This window comes from Sorex fumeus, unplaced genomic scaffold (assembly GCF_029834395.1).
Source record: "Sorex fumeus unplaced genomic scaffold, SorFum_2.1 ptg000007l, whole genome shotgun sequence".
Lineage (NCBI taxonomy): Eukaryota > Metazoa > Chordata > Mammalia > Eulipotyphla > Soricidae > Sorex > Sorex fumeus.
In genome coordinates, this window is record NW_026606064.1 from 38,083,057 (window position 1) to 38,102,160 (window position 19,104).

General features: G+C 53.7%; 1 protein-coding gene across 1 annotated transcript in view; it reads right to left on the reverse strand.

Annotated features, from left to right (window-relative positions):
- Window positions 1–19,104, reverse strand: part of OTOG (otogelin) — an 82,771-nt gene that overhangs the window by 11,278 nt on the left and 52,389 nt on the right. Inside the window, exons 34-45 of the mRNA XM_056106876.1 lie at window positions 17,009–18,789; window positions 15,533–15,701; window positions 15,133–15,278; window positions 14,599–14,688; window positions 7,090–7,273; window positions 4,442–4,662; window positions 3,950–4,088; window positions 2,418–2,612; window positions 1,977–2,189; window positions 1,359–1,463; window positions 1,099–1,206; window positions 217–318 (exon numbers count right to left, since the gene is read on the reverse strand). Of these exons, the coding sequence (XP_055962851.1) occupies window positions 217–318; window positions 1,099–1,206; window positions 1,359–1,463; window positions 1,977–2,189; window positions 2,418–2,612; window positions 3,950–4,088; window positions 4,442–4,662; window positions 7,090–7,273; window positions 14,599–14,688; window positions 15,133–15,278; window positions 15,533–15,701; window positions 17,009–18,789 (3,453 nt within the window). The remainder of the gene's footprint in view (window positions 1–216; window positions 319–1,098; window positions 1,207–1,358; window positions 1,464–1,976; window positions 2,190–2,417; window positions 2,613–3,949; window positions 4,089–4,441; window positions 4,663–7,089; window positions 7,274–14,598; window positions 14,689–15,132; window positions 15,279–15,532; window positions 15,702–17,008; window positions 18,790–19,104) is intronic.

Genomic DNA, 19,104 nt, shown 5'->3' on the forward strand with positions numbered 1-19,104 from the left:
TGCAATGCAGATGGAATCAGATTTGGGGCCAAATGTGGGTGCTACGTCGGGCAAAGACAGAGATGGCTCTGAGGCTTTCCTCTGCAGGGGATCCTGGGTGAGGCTCAGATGCTTGTGTCCCCCCAAAGCTTCACTGTAGTGGTTGCTGTCTTCAGAGCTCACCATGGGGGTCCTAATATCCCCTGTGCCCCCATCTGTGAGGCCCCCAGGACTCACCGCACTGGTACAAAGGGCAGCAGAGCTCAGTGGTGTTCCTGTCCACTGTGAGCGCCTCCCCCTCCTGACACTCAGGGATCGGGTCCGGACAGTCACCGCAGGCTGTGGGGGTGGGGATGGGGGGGATGTCACACAGCACAGTCCCCTTCCAAGGGACTGGGTAAAGAGTAGTTTGCTGGGGCATGGTGGGTACCTAAAACTCAGAGGTGATAAAAGCCAGCTTATTACTGCATTTTGTGGTCACCAGTGACCCATGCAGAGTCAGAATCTGAGTCCCCTCTGGCTGCTGTTACCTCTGAGCTTCAACTCAATGAACATCCCACTTCCTTCTGCTCGGTCTTTACTTTCTCCTGCTTGGTCCCCACTTCCTGCTCAGTCCCCACTTCCTCTTGCTTCATCCCCACTTCCTCCTGCTCGGTTCCCACTTCTGCTTGGTTCCCACTTTCTCCTCCTCCATCCCCACTTCCTCCTGCTCTGTCCCCACTTCCTCCTGCTCCATCTCCACTTCCTCCTCTTGGGCCCCCACTTCCTCCTACTCAGTCCCCTACTTCCTCTTGCTTGTTTCCCACTTCCTCCTCCTCCATTCTCACTTCTGCTTGGCCCCCTACTTCCTCCTGCTTGGTCCCCACTTCCTCCTGCTCCATCTCTACTTCCTCCTGCTCGGCCCCCCACTTCCTCCTGCTTGGCCCCCCACTTCCCCCTACTTGGTCCCCACTTCCTTCTGCTTAGTCCCCGAGGGTGACTCAGTCCGTTCCCTCTTCCCTTGCTGCTTCCTTTTGGATGGCTGTTGGGATTTCCCCTTTTTCCCATCCCACCCTGACCAGAGACACCCCCCCTCCCTCCGGGTCCTAAGGGTGAGCACAGGGTGGGTCCTGCACCCACCACAGAAGTAGGAGTCACAGCACGAGTCCCCCAGACGGCCAATGATCAGGGTCTGGTCCGGGCGGCAGCTGGGAAGAGGCTCTGCCTCACACAAGTCCGGGTCACACTCTGGGGAGCAGACAGAGGTGGGTGCTGGGGACAGGCCCCACCAGGCCACGTGACAGGCAGGGAGGGCCCCTAACTCTACCTTCTCCTCCCCAGGGAACCCCTCTACAGCTGTCCTGGCCACTCCATAGGGCTCCCTGTGCCCCTCCACTCACCACAGCTGTAGCGGGGACAGCAGGAATTCTCCTGGAAGTGGGTGACCAGTCGGTGGCCAGGGCGGCAGGTGGGGGCGAGGCCCTCACACAGAGTCTGGTTACACACTGGCCAGGGAGGACATGGCCTGTCACCTGGAGACCAGGGTGCCCTCCCCCATGCCTCCAGCACTGCCCAGCTGGAGACACGCGCTGTCCCCACTGGCCCCAGCCCTAGGGGTCACACAGACAGCCAGGGCCAGTAGGGAGAGAGCCTGGTGAGCTTGCTAACATGCGCGGGCCCCCTCCACTGCTGGAATACTTGACCACTCCTCAGGGTAGGGACTGCAGTTGACCCTAGGGACTCCTGCTTTGCACAGGACTTGCTCAGCTCTTCCCACTTAGCACCCAAGAAACGCTACGTGGCCAGCACTGCCAGAAGCACCCGGGAGTCGCCAGGAGTCTGGTGCTAATGCACTTCCGCTCCCTGCACGTCCAGAAACCGTGTTTCCTGACCACCACCTACAGGCACGCCCCTCACCCCGCCACCAGAAGTGGCGCTTGAGAAGTGACGCTCTGGGGAGCAGAGCTGGTGCCCGCAACCCCGCCCGCCCACGGGGTCCTTCTCCCTGCGGGGCTCACCGCACACGGCGCCCAGGCAGCAGGGCTCCTGGGTGGGCAGCAGCAGGACCACCTCCCCGAAGCGCGGGCAGCTCTCGGGCCGCGGGCCGGGGCAGTGCAGCTCCACGGGCACCACGGTGTCGGGGGCCTGGCACTGCTGCTGGGTACAGCTGCTCAGGGAGCTGTTCCAGGTCTCGCCCAGGGCGCGCGGCACCCCTGCGCTGTCAGTGCAGGCTGCAGACAGGGGTACCCAGAGTCTGAGGAAGCTGGGCTGGGGGACCCCGACAGCCCCAGACCAGATCCTCCCCGGAATGCTGACGCGCCCCAAAGTGAACCTCAGGGATGCTGATGGGCTCCAGCTGCAGGCAAGCGTAAGGTCACAGAAGCCTGACGGGGGGAGGGGCTAGCATTAGGGTTGGTGGGGCACCCATGCTGCGAAGGAGGGGAGGGGGGGACACCTACCACACTTCTCCGGAGGGATGCACAGTGCCGAGTGGCGCCGGTGCAGAATGCTGCCCTCGGAGCAGACACAGCCTTCGCCCAACACCTGGCAACGCTCCGGGTCGACTGGGCCCAGCATCCCGTCCTGGCATGTCTCGGGGGGCTCACAGGCCACCACGCAGGGCTGGTAGGTGGAGTCACTGGAGCACAGGAAGGCTGTGGAGTCATGGGGTTGGGGGTACGGGGCAGGTGAGGAGTAGCGGGTGCCCTTCACAGAGTATAAGGCTGTTGCCTTTTCCCACACCTCTCCCCACTGCCTACTCCAGAATTTGGGGGAAGGAAAGTTGCATTTAACCCCCTGGTGACCATTCTTTCTCCTGGCCCCTCTTTGCCCTCCCCCCAACCCCAAGACAGCAGCACCCGCATGTCCCCCCAAAGCCTCCAGGATGGGACATCTGACCGTTGACAGAAAACACTCATCAACCCACACTCTAAGCTGCATGTTCTCAGTATAGCCTGACTGTAAAAACTGGATTTGACATCAACATCCCAATACACACACTTGAAGAGCAGGGGTCCCCAATGTAAAGGGTCAAGAATCACTCAGCACTCCCCATGAAATGAACAAAGCATCATTCAGGGGGCCCCATTGTGATGACCAAAGGATCACTCAGTCTCCCCTTTGCTTCCAACCATGCAATAAACAAGGAATCTTTCGTGGGTGGCTGCGGGGGGGGGGGGGGGGGGACCAAAGGCAATGGATAAAGAATCACTTGGGAGGTTTTGAAATGTCAGCGCCAGGACCCAGGGCCAGGCCCACTGGGCTGTACTCACTGACTGGGAGGCCCAGGCATGAATGTTCTCCAAAGGACAGCCAGGTTTGAGCATTGAGGATGGAGTGAGATCAAACCACCTTTCCTGAAACCATCTCCTTAAGGGCAGCAGCACCTGTCTTTCCCGTCCTGTTCTGTTGCCCTTTTAGAATGCCCCCAAACTGGTTTCCTAGCCACTGAGTTAGGAGCATGATTTATCAAACATGAGTCTAGAGGTGTCCATCTTGCATCTTTTAACTGTTACAGGTGTGGGGACCTCAGAAGCTGTTCCTGGACCGGACTCCCGAATGCTAAAAGTAACCAACCAGGACCTGTGGGTGCTGCTGTGGATTGATGTGGCTGTTAATTGCTGCAGCTATGAATTTGTGCGTGTGTGTGTGTGTGTGTGTGTGTGTGTGTGTGTTTTGTTTTGTTTTGGCCACACCCATTGATGCTCAGGAGTTATTCCTAGCTCTGCACTCTGGAATTACTCCAGGCGGTTTCTCAGGGGACCCTATGGGAGTTTGAACCCAAGTCAGTTGTATGCATGGCAGTTGCCCTACCCACTGTACTATGGCTCCGGCTCCAGCGGCTGTGGACTGAGGCCTGCACTGAGTATGCAGAGAAGTATGAGTGTGTGCATGTAATTTAGCCTCAGCCCCGGCCCTGCGGGTTCTTCCTCCGGTGACAGAAGCCGAGAGGCCAGGAGGAGGTGTGCTCGCCCCGCGCACGCGCACTCACGGCAGTAGTCAGAGCGTCGCCACTCGATGCACACATGGAACTTGTGGCACATGGCCACGTACACGGTCAGCGCCACGCAGGGCTGCTGCACGTACTTGGTGTCTCGGATCCACAGCTCGCAGAAGGATTCCGGGGGCACCTGGCAGGTGTGTGGGCGGCCGTGGTCAGTCCCAGGTGCCCCCGACCTGGCCCTGCCCACAGCAGCATCAACCTCCCCAGGCTCCACCCCTCCAGATCTCTATCTCCCTGCAGAAAGGGGCTTCTGGGTCCCAGCCAGGGTGCCCCCACCTGGCAGGTGGGGCTGCGGGCACCAGCTCTGCTCCCCAGAGCGCAACTTCTTAGGCTGTGGCCTGAGCCCCCGGCAGTGGGATGAGGGGCATGCCTGCAGGTGGTGGGGGGGAGGACGGTCAGGGAACATGCAGTGATGGTTTTTGAAAGTGCAGGGACCGGAAGTGCATTTGCATGCAACAGATATGGACCAGGGACACGTACGAAGCGGTGGCAGGCACTGAAGGTGCGGTTGGACACCATGCGGAGGCAGGGCGAGCAGTCCGCCGTGGCACAGCTGTCTGGGCGGAAGCGTGTCTGGCCCACCGAGGTGAGGGAGCTGGGCACCTGCCAGCTATCCAGGAAGGGCGCAGGGTCCTCTGTCTCGCCCACCACAGAGCCGTCCTCCAGCGTGAGATCATTGGCTGCGTCCCCATCACAGATCCCTGCAAGAGGCAAGAGTTCGTCCCAGCCCCATCGTGTCCAACACCACCACACCTGGCTCTGCCACCCCCACCCCTTAGCCCCCACCCCGGGACTGTCCCAGCCCCTGGGATGTCAGTGAAAGACCAGGTCTATGACCGCTTCCCGACTTGCCCCTTCCTGTGGAGTTGGAAACTGATGCTGAACACTGCAGAGCCGCAGATTGGAGGAGCATGGGTAGGAGAGGGGGGTGGGGAGGGAACATTGCTCTCCATTGGGGGCTTCGTGCATGCCAGTGATGCCCATGGGTAAGGCACCAAGCCAGAGTGGGCTGAACCTTCACACCCAGTTCTCAGGCTTGGCTCTGGAAACACTCTCAGAATTTCTGCCTTCGGGAGCCCAGGACCCACCCTCAGCCTCCCCAGGTTAGTGAAGCTTCTCTGTTCTGCTCTCCAAGGGCACCTCCTACACGATTCCCGCTCCCCCAGCACCCCTCATCACTCCCCCCACACACACCTGCCTAGCAGCCTGCCCAGGACATCAGGTGTGTCTCTTGCAGACAATCACAGAGGGTGACGCCCACCCACAGCCCCCCAGGGCAGTGAACCTGGCCCCTGGGAGTGAACAGCGGGGCTCCCTGCCTGAGATGGCACCCACCAGCTCCTGTAGCTCCCAGGATCTAACACCCCACTCAGGCCTTGGCTTCACCCTTCCCCCATCTCTGCTCCCTCCACTACTGTGGGGACAGAAACTCCTCCGGGTCCTCAGTCCAGAGCAGTCCCCCTTGATACCTGCAGTGATGACCTGGCCACTGGCTTTCAGAGGGAGTGGCATAGCTTAGCCAATGGCTGACTACAGGTACCCCTGTTTCCCCTCAAGGGCCCTCGCCCCCCATCCCCCCAACCTATCTGGAGACTGGTTGGAATGTAGGGGCAGCAAGGGGCAGGGGAGCCTGGCTGCCAGCCCCCAGCCCTGCCAGAGCCAGGGGGAGCAAGGGGTGCTGCTGGTGCACTCTACCTTCTCCTCCCCAGGGAACCCCAAGAGAAATGAGCAGATGTCAGCTCTGATACCTCAGACCGCCAGTTCTGCGGATACAAAGTATATCATTTATAGTATATAATGGGAAACCCCTCCTGTCCTATTTGGGACTCCTGAGTCACGTTTCCCATCTTGCTTTTGAGGATGGTGCTTTCTGCAGATTTGGGATGTGGAGGGGGAGGCTAAGTGAGTTTGAGGTGTGTGTGTGTGTGTGTGTGTGTGTGTGTGTGTGTGTGTGTGTGTATCTAGTCATCCATCACTGTAAGCATGGCCCCCTGTCATGGAGTGCTCCTAGGGGGTCAATATGCTCTTGCACAGGGCAACAGGTAGGCCTCCTCCTGTACCCTTCTTCCTTATCAAAATTCATCCAGTCCCACGAGACATTCTCAGTCATGCTGCTGTGCCCTGAAGAGTGCTAGTTCTGTGTGTGGTGACAGCTCGACTCTGTGACCTTAGGCAAGCCACTTAACCTTTCTGAGCCCCCGTCCCTCTGTAGTTCAATTGGGCCTCTCTCAGGGCTATTGTGTGGTTGACCTGGAATAAGTGAGATCAGAATGTGGAAGTGTTTTGTGAAGGGCCCTGGCATCTGCAGACGGAAGGATTATCTGGTATTAGGAAGTGATCAGGGAAGCTGACAGACAATCCCGGCTGAGGTGACAACTGGTCCAGGCTAGAGCCCAGCGCATCTCTCTGCTGGCCGCGTCTGCCCTGGAACAAGGCATGAGGCCTCTGCCCAGGCATCCTCGCTGCCGGCACCCTGCCCCAGCTCTCCATGGCCCAGGAAACCACGTCTGGGGGCAGGGGTGGAACCAGGAGCCAGGAGGAGGGGTGGGTAGGAGTAGGATGGGAAAAGGAGGAGGAAGGGGGAGATAAAGGGGGGAGGAGGAATGGGAGAGGAGAAAAGGGGAGGGGGAGGAGATAGGTGGAGGAGGAGAGGGGAGGAGGAGGAGAAGGGGAGGAGGGAGGAGGAGGGAAAAGGAAGAGGAGGAGAAGGGAGGAGGAGGAAGAGGAGGGAGGAGGAGGGAAAAAGAAGGAAAGAGAGAAGGAGGGGGGGAGGAGAAAGGGAAGAGGGAGGAGGAGGAGGAAAGAGGAAGAGGGAAGAGGGGGGGAGAGGAGGAAGGAGGAGGGGGAGGAGGAGGAGGGAAAAGGAAGAGGAGGAGGGGGGAGGAGGAGGAGATGGATGAAGGAGGAGAGGGGAGGGAGAGGAGAAGGGGAGGAGGGAGAAGGAGGAGGGAAAAGGAAGAGGAGGACAGGGAGGAGGGGGAGGAGGGAAAAAGAAGAGGAGGGGGAGGAGGAGGAGAAGGGGAAGAGGGAGGAGGAGGGAAGAAAGGAGGAGGGGGAAGGAGGTGGAGGGATGAGGAGGAAGAGGGGGGAGGAGGAGGGGGAGGGGAGCAGGGAGGGGCCCGACTCACCACAGAGTCCCCGGCCTGGGGTGCCACTGGCCTTGCTGGCCTCCAGGATCATGAGTCCTGAGCTGTGGAGCCACTGGATCTGGATGTGTGCAGGCGTCCGGATGACATACATGTGGCCCGTGTCTTCGATCCTGAACCCGTGCCTGCTCACAGGGGGCCACACCGGCTGAGCATCCACAGTCACCTGGATGGGGGAGGTATGTACAGGAGCACCACTTGTCTGTCTGTCCACCCGCCCTGCCATTTGTCCAAGTGTTTAGTAAGCACTGCCCCATGCTGGGTCTGTTCCAGGCAGGTGCATGCAAGGGGTCAGGAGGAATTCTGAAAACATTTCCATCAGCATAAAACAAGAAAATAGCAGTGTAGGAGTTGGGGGCTGGAGCGATAGCACAGCGGGTAGGGCGCTTTCCTTGCACGTGGCCGACCCGGGTTCAATTCCCAGCATCCCATATGGTCCCCCGAGCACCGCCAGGAGTAATTCCTGAGTGCAGAGCCAGGAGTAACCCCTGTGCATTGCCGGGTGTGACCCAAAAAGCAAAAAAAAAAAAAAAAGAAGTGTAGGATTTACATAGTACGGGACTAATATCCAAGGCCAGGGGAAACCGGGGCCAGGGGGACTGGTCAGTGGTTGAAAGCTTGCCACAAGAGTATGTGAGGGGCACACAAGAGTATGTGAGTATGTGAGGTAGCTAGGATAGAGAAGGGATCAGCATGACAATGATAGTTGGGAAATGATCATTTTGGGCAAGTACTGAGTATTCAAAATAAACGGATATACCTGATAACTTTTCATTATCTGCACTACAAACCCTAAGGCCCAAAAAGAAAGAGAGAAAGAGAAAGAGAGAGAGAAGAAAGTGCCTGCCAGGGGGGTGGGAGGGTGGGAGGGAAACTGGGACCACTGGTAGTGGGAAAAGTACACTAGTGAAGGGACGGATATTGGAACATTATTTGACTGAAATCCATTCATGAACTTTGTAAATGCGTATATCACTGTGATTCAATAAAAAAATAAAGTTCTCTAAAAAATTTTAAAAAGTGTCGCAGTTAGAGCAGGAGTGATGGGACAGTGGGCAGGGGCATTGGCTTTCAGCAAGGCCAACCCAGGCTTGATCCCCGGCCTCCCATAATCCCATATAGCCCCCAGAGACTGCCAGGAGTGATCTCCAAGTACAGAGCCAGGAGTCAGCCCTGTGCACCACCAGGGGTGGCCCCCAAGTCAAAAGGAAAAAGAAAAAATATATAGGAGGAGGATGCAGGATGCACCCCATTGCTCCAAAGAACACAGTCCTGGCCCAGAGTGATAGCACAGTGTGCAGGGTGTTTGTACGTGGGGGTTGTCCCCAGGCATCTCATATGGTCCCCCGAGTGCTGTCAGGAGTGCTACTGAGTGCAGAGCCAGGAGTCACCCCTGAACATCACCAAGTGTGTCCAGAACCAAAACAAAAATGAACGCCTTCCTGAAAAGGCCTAACCATTCTCTCTTCTGACCCTGCTTAGATCCTTTCCTCTGGGAGAGTTTTCCTAAACCCCCAACCTCCAGGTGGACACCCTCCTGTGTGAGTCTCCATCTTTGTGTTCACTGCGAAGGCAGATAGACTCCCTTTGCTCCTTCATCAAATTTTTTCGTTGAATTTTCTTTGATTTAACAATACCATGATTTAACAATACTGGCCTTGCTGTGGTTTCATGCATGCAGTTTTCCAACACCACACTCACCAGAGCCTGCTTCCCTCCACCTCTGTCCCAGTGTCCCCCTCCATCCTGGATTCCCCTACACACACACACACACACACACACACACACACACACACACACACACACACATTCCCACCCTACCCCACTGCGAGTTTCTTAAGGGCAGAAACTCTCTCTGATTGGCCACAGAATCTCCAGTCTCTGCCTTTGGGCCTGATAGAAATTGGGGAATCAATCAGCGTTTGTTAAATATGCAGCACACGCTCATTCTCTCAAACACATTGAAATCCAAAGCTACAACATTTATTCCACGATGACAAGGTTAAATTTGAATGTCTCATGGATTATTAGTATTTCTCTGTGGAAATGGGAGAGGAAAAGATTAGAGTTGTTAAATATTTATATTGACTTTATATCTCCTTCCCCACCCCCAAGATTTCCTGTTTTATTAATCACTTGGAGAATTATCCCGGACATGAGCTACTGTATGTGCAGAGAGGGTGCCCCAGTCTCTGACTGATCTCAGAAATTCTTGTCTCTCTCCTAGCCTGAACTTCCCAGTTAGAAGAAAGGTGGGGAGGGTACGGGGGTGGGGAGGTGGGAGGGTGGTTCATATTCCTGGGGCCCTCTTCCAGCTCTGACACTGAACACTCACAGGCAAAGCCCAAAGATGCTCACCTATGTTCCTAGGACTCCAGCATGATCCCAACAAGGGGTTTCGGCTATAGACCAAGATGGGTATCATAAGGACTGGATTTACCCTCTTGGCTTAAACCACCATGAAACCCTGACCCAATGCATGAAACCCCAGTTTTCAGACACTGAGCAGTTGGCAGTGCTGGGGTGATCCCTGGAAAAGGGAAACAAAAGAGGGAAACATTTTTGGTTGCAATGTTCGAGCGGGCCCAGTAACATCTCCATCGGAGACTTTGTTGTTACTGTGTCTGGCATGTCGGTAGCTTGCCGGGCTCTCCGAGAGGGGCGGAGGAATCGAACTCGGGTCGGCCATGTTGGCCGCGTGTAAGGCAAACGCCCTACCCGCTGTGCTATCGCTCCAGCCCCGATTGCAATGTTACTGCTTAGAAAAGGTTTTTCAGGCCCCGGTGCAGGAAGAGGGGAGCTGGCAGGAAGAGGGGAGCTGGGCCGAGCTTAGTGGACTGCTGGAGTTTATGAGACAAGAGTTTGGAGTTCAAAGAGGACAAGAGAGAATTTTAAGGGAAGAATGCTGAAGAGGAGAGAGTGGAGAAGGTGAAGGGAGTGTGTTAGCAGTTCAGCAGAGTCACCTCCCCAGTCCTACCCTTACCCTGTGTTGAGTTTTCAGCCAACGATTGGTACCTATGGTGCAGTTGGGGGACCCCCCTGGGGGGGGCACGAAACATGTGAAAGGAAGACAGGAAACTAGTCCAGTGTGCACAGCTGTTAGAGTGGTTGGGTATGCAAACAGCTGTCGCTTTGTAGGTAGAACAGAAAACAATGAACAAAATAACCTGTAAGAAAAAGGCTACTCACTGTAAGGAAAGATGAAGTTACAAAATTTGCTTCTAAATGGATGGTTATGGAGAGTATCATGCTAAGTGAAATGAATCAGAAAGAAAGGAACAGACATAGAATGACTGCACTCATTTGTGGAATATAAAATAACATAATAAGAGACTGAAACCCAAGGGCAGTAGACACAAGGGCCAGGAATATTGCTCCCTAGTTGGAAACCTGTTTCAGAAGCTGGGGGAGAGGGCAGCTGGAATAGAGAGAGGATCACTAAGTCAATGAAAGTTGGAGGAATCATTCGCGATGGGGATTGTGTGCTGAAAGTAGATAAAGGACCAAACATGATAGCCTCTCAGTATCTATATTGCAAACCACAATGACCAAAAGTAGAGAGGTTGTATGGGGAAATTGTCTAATATAGAGGCGGGGGGGTTGGAAAGGTGGGGGGACTGGGTACATTGGTGGTAGAGAATGTGCACCGGTGGAGGGGTGGGTGTTTGATCATTGTGTGACTGAAATTCAAACATGAAAGTTTTGCAACTGTATCTCACGGTGATAGAAGAAGAAGAAGAAGAAGAAGAAGAAGAAGAAGAAGAAGAAGAAGAAGAAGAAGAAGAAGAAGAAGAAGAAGAAGAAGAAGAAGGAGCAGAAGGAGGAGGAGGAGGAAGAGGAGGAGGAGGAGGAGGAGGAGGAGAAAGGGGAAGGGAGAGAAGGGGAAGGGAGAAGGAGAAGGAGAATGAGAAGACGGAGGAGGAGGAGGAGGAGGAGAAGGAGGAGGAGGAGGCGGCTACTTGGTATAATCAGCTAAGTTTAAAAGCAAATCTTAAACAGAACAAACTGTTTTTATTTTTTAAAAAATTGGGAGCCACTCCTGGCTGTACCCAGCGCTGACTCCTGGCTCTGTGCTCAGAGACCACTTCCTGCGGTGTCCAAGGGTGGTGCTGTAGACCAATCCAGGTCAGGCAGGTGTAAGGCAAGCACTTTACCCACTGCTCTCTCTCCAGTTCCTAAACTTTTAAAGTTGAATGACTATTGAAGACCTCAAGAATCTCTTCTAAAATAAGACAAGAGAATGTCTGCTTTCTTGGAAGGCAAAATCAACAATGTCTAAAATCTAATAAAAGTCCGTAAAGCATCAGCAGATGTGGTACAACTTCCCCACAAAATAAAGCAAAATGGGCAATTTTGTTCTGTGAATTTGTCAAATAGGCAAAAAAGAGAGAGAAAAAACTCATTAATTGGGGGGAGTGGGGTGGGAGGCAGGAAACAATAGACTAGAAATAATGTTTATTATAGAATTAGATTAGGACTTAAAAAACAATTATAAACCTGTATCCCATATGCTCAAAAAAGTAAAGGAAAACATAAATATGTATTAAGAGGATCTTTCAAATCAGTCTTCTAGAGGTGAAAAACACAATGTCTAAAGGTAAAAAATACATTGAAGGGTTTTAACCAGATAAATAGACACCATAGACAAAAGTCTTTAAGAATTTAAATACAAACAGCAACCCAGAATGAAAGGTGAAAAAAAAGAAAAAGACACCTCCAAAAAGAGATGAAGAAAAGATAAAGGCTCCGTGAAACAACTTCAATTGGCCTTATGTACAAGTTAATAAAGTCCCCAAAGAAGAATAAATTCCCACTTATCTCATAACCAAGTTGCTTAAACATAATGGAATAAGGAAAGCAGTAAGAGCAGCCAAGGGACAAAAAGGGCACATTAAATACAGAAAATCAAATAGGAAAATGGCAGCAGATTTTTTTTATTAGAAATAGCAAAAGACAGTAAAACTCCATAATAGCAATAGTTAATGTAGTCAAGAGGTGGAAATGCTCAGAGAGCTCAGAAGCACATTGTGAAATACCTTTACAAAGAGGTACAATTCCATCAGAAAAAGAAATAAAGTACCAACAGAAACTATCATGTGAGTGGGCCTCAAGAAGGATCAGTGAGAGAAGCCAGTCACAAAAAGTCACATAGTCTCTTAATCTACCTATCTAATACATGTAAAATATTCAGAATAAATATATCAATTCACGATGTGGTTTTGGTGATCAAACAAGACTAAGGAGGTAGGTGGAGAAGAACTAATTAATGGAGTCAGGTTTTCTTGCTTGGATGATAAAAATGCTTTGGAATTAGAGTCTGTGGGTATACCACACTGTGAGTATACTGAACCCCACTGAATTGTTAACTTCAAAACAGTTAAATCTTGGGACTGGAGATTGCTCAAAGTGTTCTTTCGCTACATGGTCCCCTGAGCACCAACAGAAGCAAGTACTGAGCTGGTAGAAGCCCTCAAGCATCATCAGATGTGGCCCAACTTCCCCACGAAATAAAGCAAAATGGGCAATTTTGTTCTGTGAATGTTACATCAATAAAAAAGAAGAATGTAGTACAATCTTTGAGATACTGAAAAAGAAAATCCATAATTCGAAATCCAGTGAAAATATACCTTAAAAGTGAAGGTAAGGGGCTGGAGTGATAGTACAGAGGGTAGGGTGTTTGCCTTGCACGCGGCCGACCCGGGTTCAATTCCCAGCATCCCATATGGTATGCCGAGCACCGCCAGTGGTAATTCCTGAGTGCAGAGCCAGGAGTAACCCCTGTGCATCGCCGGGTGTGACCCAAAAAGCAAAAAAAAAAAAGTGAAAGTGAGATCAAAACTCTTTCGAACACCCAAGAATGTAAAGTATTCATCATCAGCAGACCTGAGTTGTAAGAATGTTAAAGGAAGTCAACTGGGCAGAGAAGAAGTGATATCAGATCCATTCAAAGGAATAAAGAACACCAAAAATGGAAACAAGTAGAGATATATAAAATTTTTTTCTTATTGTAAGAATCACATTGAATATTTTTTCTTGACTGCCAAGAAAAAATATTAATGCACTGTGGCATGTATGATAAATATAAAGGTAAAATGTGTAATGATAATTGCACAAAGGCAGGGACTGAGGAAGTGGAAGCACACTATATTAAGTTCTTGTTCTATGTATGATGTGGTAAAACAATACTTGAAGCGAGACTTACATGTTAAATAGATATGCTAAAAACCCAAAGTTATCACCAGGAAAGAAAAATGATCCAGCATGAGTGATGAAATAGAATTCTTAGAGACAGCCCCAAATAAGGCAGAGATAGAGAAAAGGGAGGGGAATGGCCAGAGGGGAAAAGCAGAGGGAAAAAAAGTAACAATGTGGTATACATAACTGCAATAATATTGATGGCCAAACAGAATGAAAACAATTAAACATCTCTAACTAAAAAGGAGAAATTGGCAGATTAAATAAAAGGAAGACTCAACTATTTGCTTCCTTGTATCCCATTTTAAATAAAAATATACTAACTTAAAGTTCAAAGAAAGGGGCAAAAAAGATATATCTTAAATATAAGTGCTAAATACATAAAAAATCAAGAGGCATTATTACAGACAAGACAGACAAAGTGACAGAATCTGAACAAAAATGGGAGAAAAAGGCAGGGATGTGTGCTCCCAATATTCAACATTGTGCTCAAGGGCCAGAGCAATCATCTGGAATTAGAAATAAATAGCATATTATTGAAAAGGAAGACCTAAAGTTGTCTCTAATTGGAGAAGATGTAGCTTACAGTTTAAGAGGATATTTAGAACTATGAAATGTCTAAAAGAAGAAAGGCCTAAGAGAAAATCTTTGTGAAACGGGTTAGGCAAACGTTATTTATAAAATCAAAATCAGGACCCACAAAAAAAATGGATAAATTGAACTTTTTTTTTCTTTTTTTTTTTTGCTTTTTGGGTCACACCCAGAGATGCACAGTGGTCACTCCTGGCTCTGCACTCAGGAATTACCCCTGGCGGTGCTCAGGGGACCATATGGCATGCTGGGAATCAAACCCAGGCCGGCCGCATACAAGGCAAATGCCCTACCCACTGTGCTATTGCTCCAGCCCCCAAATTGAACTCTTTCAAAATGAATAATTTCTTCCCTTTGAAAGTTTTTCCCTGTAACTGAATGAAAAAAATGCATGCCACATACTGGGAGACAATATTTCTATCTAATAAGTAGTCTGTATCCAAAATAAACAGCAAATTTTCTAGACTTAAAAATAATCTTTACCCAAGTCACCACCTACGCATGGCCTCTCTGGCTTCTAATCAAGCTACTTAACGGCCATGATATTAGAGATTCAGAAACAAATCTTGGAACCCAGTGGCTTTTGGCACTTCCACTCCCAAGGCTGAGCAAGTCTCAACCCCCTCCCCCACCACCCACTGCCAGGCCCCCTGCCCCTGGGCTGACTGACCCAGGCCCTGGAGGGCCAGTCTTGGAGATGCTCACCTTCCTGCTGAAGCGGTCAATGGTGATCCGATGCGTCAGGTGAGTTACATTCAGCATCACCAGACAGAACGGGGGCCAGTTCAGGTGCCCCTGTAGAGAGAGTCCAGAACCCAAGGCCCAGCATCACCCTGGAGCCAGTCCTGTTGCCTCCTCACTGCCAAGTGTGAACACCCCCTGGCCTACCCCAAGTCACACTATGCCTGGGCTCTCACTTGAAGCCGTGAATGGAATCCCATGAGGTCAGCTGCCACCTGACCTCATGCAAACCCACTCCCTGAAAACAAAAGCTGCTTTCTTCCATATGACCAATGGAGGTGTCCTAGTAGGCAACAGGTGACACCTGTGCCCATGGCCTCTATACTGAGGCCCTTCCTCATGGACTGGAGTGGCAAGGGCGGGGAGGTCTTGGAGGTGCCTCATTCACCTCTGTTCCCTACACACAGAAGACACTCTCCAAACCCAACTCACAGCTCTCTCCCCACCAAACCCAGTCAGACCCGAGGCCCTGTGGGAAGGAAAGTGAGGGTTAGGCACCAGGTTGGCACTTTTGCAGTCGAGGACATGCACAGTGACCAGTTCCTCTGGGCTTTGGCTGAGGATGTAGATGGCCTCCTTGAACAAGGCTGCATGGCTGCCATCGAAGGTCACGAAGCTGAGATCAGGGAAGATGGAGCAGCGGCCTGGGGGAGGGAAGAGGTGGAAGCAGATGCCCTAGGGCTGCACCCAGACCCCCTCCCAGGTGGGCCAGAGGCCCTGGGGGTGGTAGGAGGGTTAGGGCAGGTGCTATCCAGAGATCAGAGGGCCCAAGAGTAGGAAATTCATCATGTCTGGTTGCTGAGATAGGAGGGTGCCTGGGGGTCATGGCTACCCTAAGGTCAGGGAGCAATGGTCAGGGACAGGGACACGGGGAGGACAGGATGCCCTAAGGACTCACAGGCACACTCCCAGAGTGGACAGCAGCGGTCCCCGCCCACCCTCACTCCAAGGCCCAGGACCCCACAGCGAGGGGGAGCTGCACCCTGGGGGCAGTGCTGGGACTGGTTCACTCGGATCAGCTGGCCCTCCAGGCAGATGTGGCGCACGCAGTCCTGCTCGGCAATTGGCTGGGGCACAGAGCAAAGGTGTAGAGTAAGTTCCTGCCCATCTCTGCCCCAGCAGCCACCGCCCTTCCCTATCCGATTTCCCCCAAACATGGACCCTTTCCAATGCTGATTCTAGCAGAGCAGAAATATCAGAGGTAAAAAGCACTGGAGGGTCTGCCTGTACCTGCCCAACACACTCTCAGGGTACGGGGGCTGGGCCCCGCAGGGGGACTGGCCCCTAAAGCTCTCCTCCTGGCTGTCCCACGTGTGCGGGTTGTCCCAGGAGCATAGCCCTGCACCCAAGCGCGCTCGCTCTCCCAGAAACCCCCAACACACCCAGTGAATGCTGTGCCCCCTGCTCATGAGATGAAACACATCCCGTCCCAGTCAGAGACAGAAGAAGCACGCACACACCAGCACACCATGCTGTCACTCAACCCACGTCAAGCAGTCCCGGGAGCCTGGTGCACGCTTAGTGAAGCTGAAGTTTATAGGTGCTGGACAGGAGCTTGGGGTAGAGGCAAGGATGGTGTTGGGACCCTCACTAGAGACTATGTGATGAGAGCATATATGAAATGTGAGACAAAACTGAGAGACTCGTGCTAATAACAACACCCCACAGACATCTGCCTACGACCAATCAGAATTGGCATGGATGCGCTGGCTGTGGCCATTGGATGAGCTGCAACCAATCAGAATGCAAGAACAACCCAGCCAACCAGAATGTGAGAATAAGGCGGCGCCGGGAAGCAGCCAATCAAGAGAGACTCTGGCACTTCCATTAGGAGTTTGGGACTGTGAATTACAGTGCCGGGACCTCCGACAAACACCAGCAGAATCGAGTATAAATGCAGGAAAATTCAGACCGTAGACAGAGACCATCTCTACTTAACCCTCCAATGCACCAGTGATAAAAAAAAGATTAACTATAAACAGCAACACGCTGTCACATCCAGGGACCACTCCTGTGTGTGCCCTCATCCTCTCTACCACCCAACCAGCCACCCAAGTCGCAGAGTCGGACTAGGTTGATGTGAGCATAGACTGTGCATCATTCGGATTCTGCTGAACAAGTGTAGGCAGATCCTGACTTAAATGATGGGGGAGCGATAGGAATCAGGACCTGCGGGATACGCCTCGTGTGGCAAATTAGACCTCATGGCTGGGTTCTAAGACGTGCTATCTGGTGGTGGATAAAATAAATACTAATAGCTACGAGCTGGTCCCACAGAATCCTGCCTTTTTTCTGCTCACTACACGATCAGCAGTGATCAGGAGGAGGGGAGGCAGCAAGGGATCCGCCCCAGGAAGCCCAACAGGTCACTCACCACACAGGTGGCAGATACATTGGCCTCCAGGGTGGCCCAGGCTGAGCCCTCAGGGATGCTCTGGACAGGAGCTGAGCGCCCAGACTGCTCCGTGGTAGCCTCGCCTGCTGGCTCTGCGGGCACCTGCGGGCCTGCCGAGGGGCCATGGGCCTCAGGCAGCTGAGGGAGCAGTGCCCCGGAGCTCTCTCGGGAGGCTGTCCAGAGTGGGAGGCTGCTCGGTGGGTGGGAGGTGGGCCCCAGGGGCGCCGTATCTGCCCAGGGACCTGGCATCTCGGTCACCACCATGGCCGCAGTAAGACTGTGGGCCGAAGCTGATGGGAGCTCCGTGTGTCCTCCCTGCCCAGTGCCATCCGCTGAACCATCCGCTGAGCTGGGCAGAGACACCTGCTTGGACAGAATGGCCGTCCTCCCTGTGGTGCTCCTCCCCAGAACAGTGGACACTGTGGAGGATGGCCCCTCGGCCATGGTCCCTGCTCCGGAGGTCGGCATTGCCGCTTCAGGAAGCAAGCCTGATGCCATGCCCAGGGTCTCAGGGGTGCTGTGGTCCAGAGCCAATGCCTGGACAGGGGGGGTCTGGGTTGGAGGCACGGCCGGCCTATGTGTCCATGCAGGTGGAGTTGTGGCTCTAGTAAGAGCCGTGGCCTGGGACTGGAGTGGACGACTGTCGATGGATCCCTCTGGGCCAACCATAGCCACGGGAGCAGATGTGCCCACCTTGGCCAGGGGCAGGCTGGTGTCCAGGGGGAGGCCGGAGAGGAGGTGGGGTGGCCGGGTTGACTCTGCAGGTGTGAAGGGCGCGGCCCCCAGCTGGGGGGCAGCTGTGGACAGGCCATGGACAGCTGCAGTGGCCGGGAGCCTGGATGGAGGCCTGGTGGCTGTGGAGGTGAACTGGGCAGGGCTGGGCAGGGCTGTGGGGATTGGGCCTGGGAGCGGGGACAGCGGCTGCCCCGTGGACTGGCTGGGCCCTGCCTGGGCCTCCTCTGTGGGCAGCACCATCTCCGCTCTCTTGGTTGTCAGAGGTCCAGCACGAAGCTGCTCTGTGGATGTCCCGGCCTCGGCTGGGGGGCTACTGGGACTGGCGATTCTCTGGGACTGGGGGGCCTGGGGGCTCCCTGTCCGGTTGGTTACCTCTGCTGCTTCAGGTGTCAGCAAAGCCTCCTGGGAGCCCGAGGAAGTGAGAGGCCTGGGGGTCACGTGTGGGGGAGCCTCCGTGACCTGGGGAGAGGGAACTGCAGGTGGCCCTGGGCTGCGGGAGGGGTGTACGGGGGTCGTTTCGACAGGCAAGGACCTGGGGCCTGTGACTGGCAGTGCTTTAGTCATAAGAGGCAAGTGGGTTGGGACAGTGACATTGGAGCTCTGGGTCGAGAGTACAGTCACGCTGGTTGTCTCCATGGCACCCGGCCCCGTGCTGGGAGCTGGTGTCTTCCACAGCGGGGACATGTCTGCTGTGAGGGAGGCCTCGGGGGGCTGAGAGGTGACCGGGTGGCTAGTGGCCACTCTTTGCCCAGCCAGGGCCTTGGTGGGATGAGCAGGGGCGTTAGTGACCCTCAGCAGCTGCTGAAGAGTGGCACGGGGGGTGCCGGGAGACTGTGGGAGTCCCTCCGTGGGTGGGTTGGGGGCCGTGATGAGAGGAGCAGCTGGGGTGAGCGTTGGCCCCTGGGAGGGAGCCCCTGGAGGTCCCAATGGCGACTGCAGCTCCTCGTGGCCAGGGGTGGGCAGCTGAGGGGGGAGGGTCTGATTCCCAGGGGCGTCCGTGAGGACCTGGAGCGCAGGTTCCACACCTGGGCAGACAGAAGAAGGTCTCAGAACATGGGCACAGACGGGCTCTGGTGAGACGGGGCAGTCAGGAGGTGCCCTGTAAGAACAGTGGGGAGGCCTGAATGCTGCTAACCTAGAGCAGTAGACCCTGGGTGGTGTTGCATCAGCACCAGGTGACCCCAGCCAGTCCCGCCCCACCGGGGGCCTCACCAGGCCTCGGGTAGCCCTACAGGGTTCTCCTTCCCCAAGTCCCCAGGCTGAACCTGCTGTGGCAGGTGGGACAGCGGGCAGGGGACAGGGCGTGACTGGACACTGGAGGCCCAGGCTCCGTGTAGGTC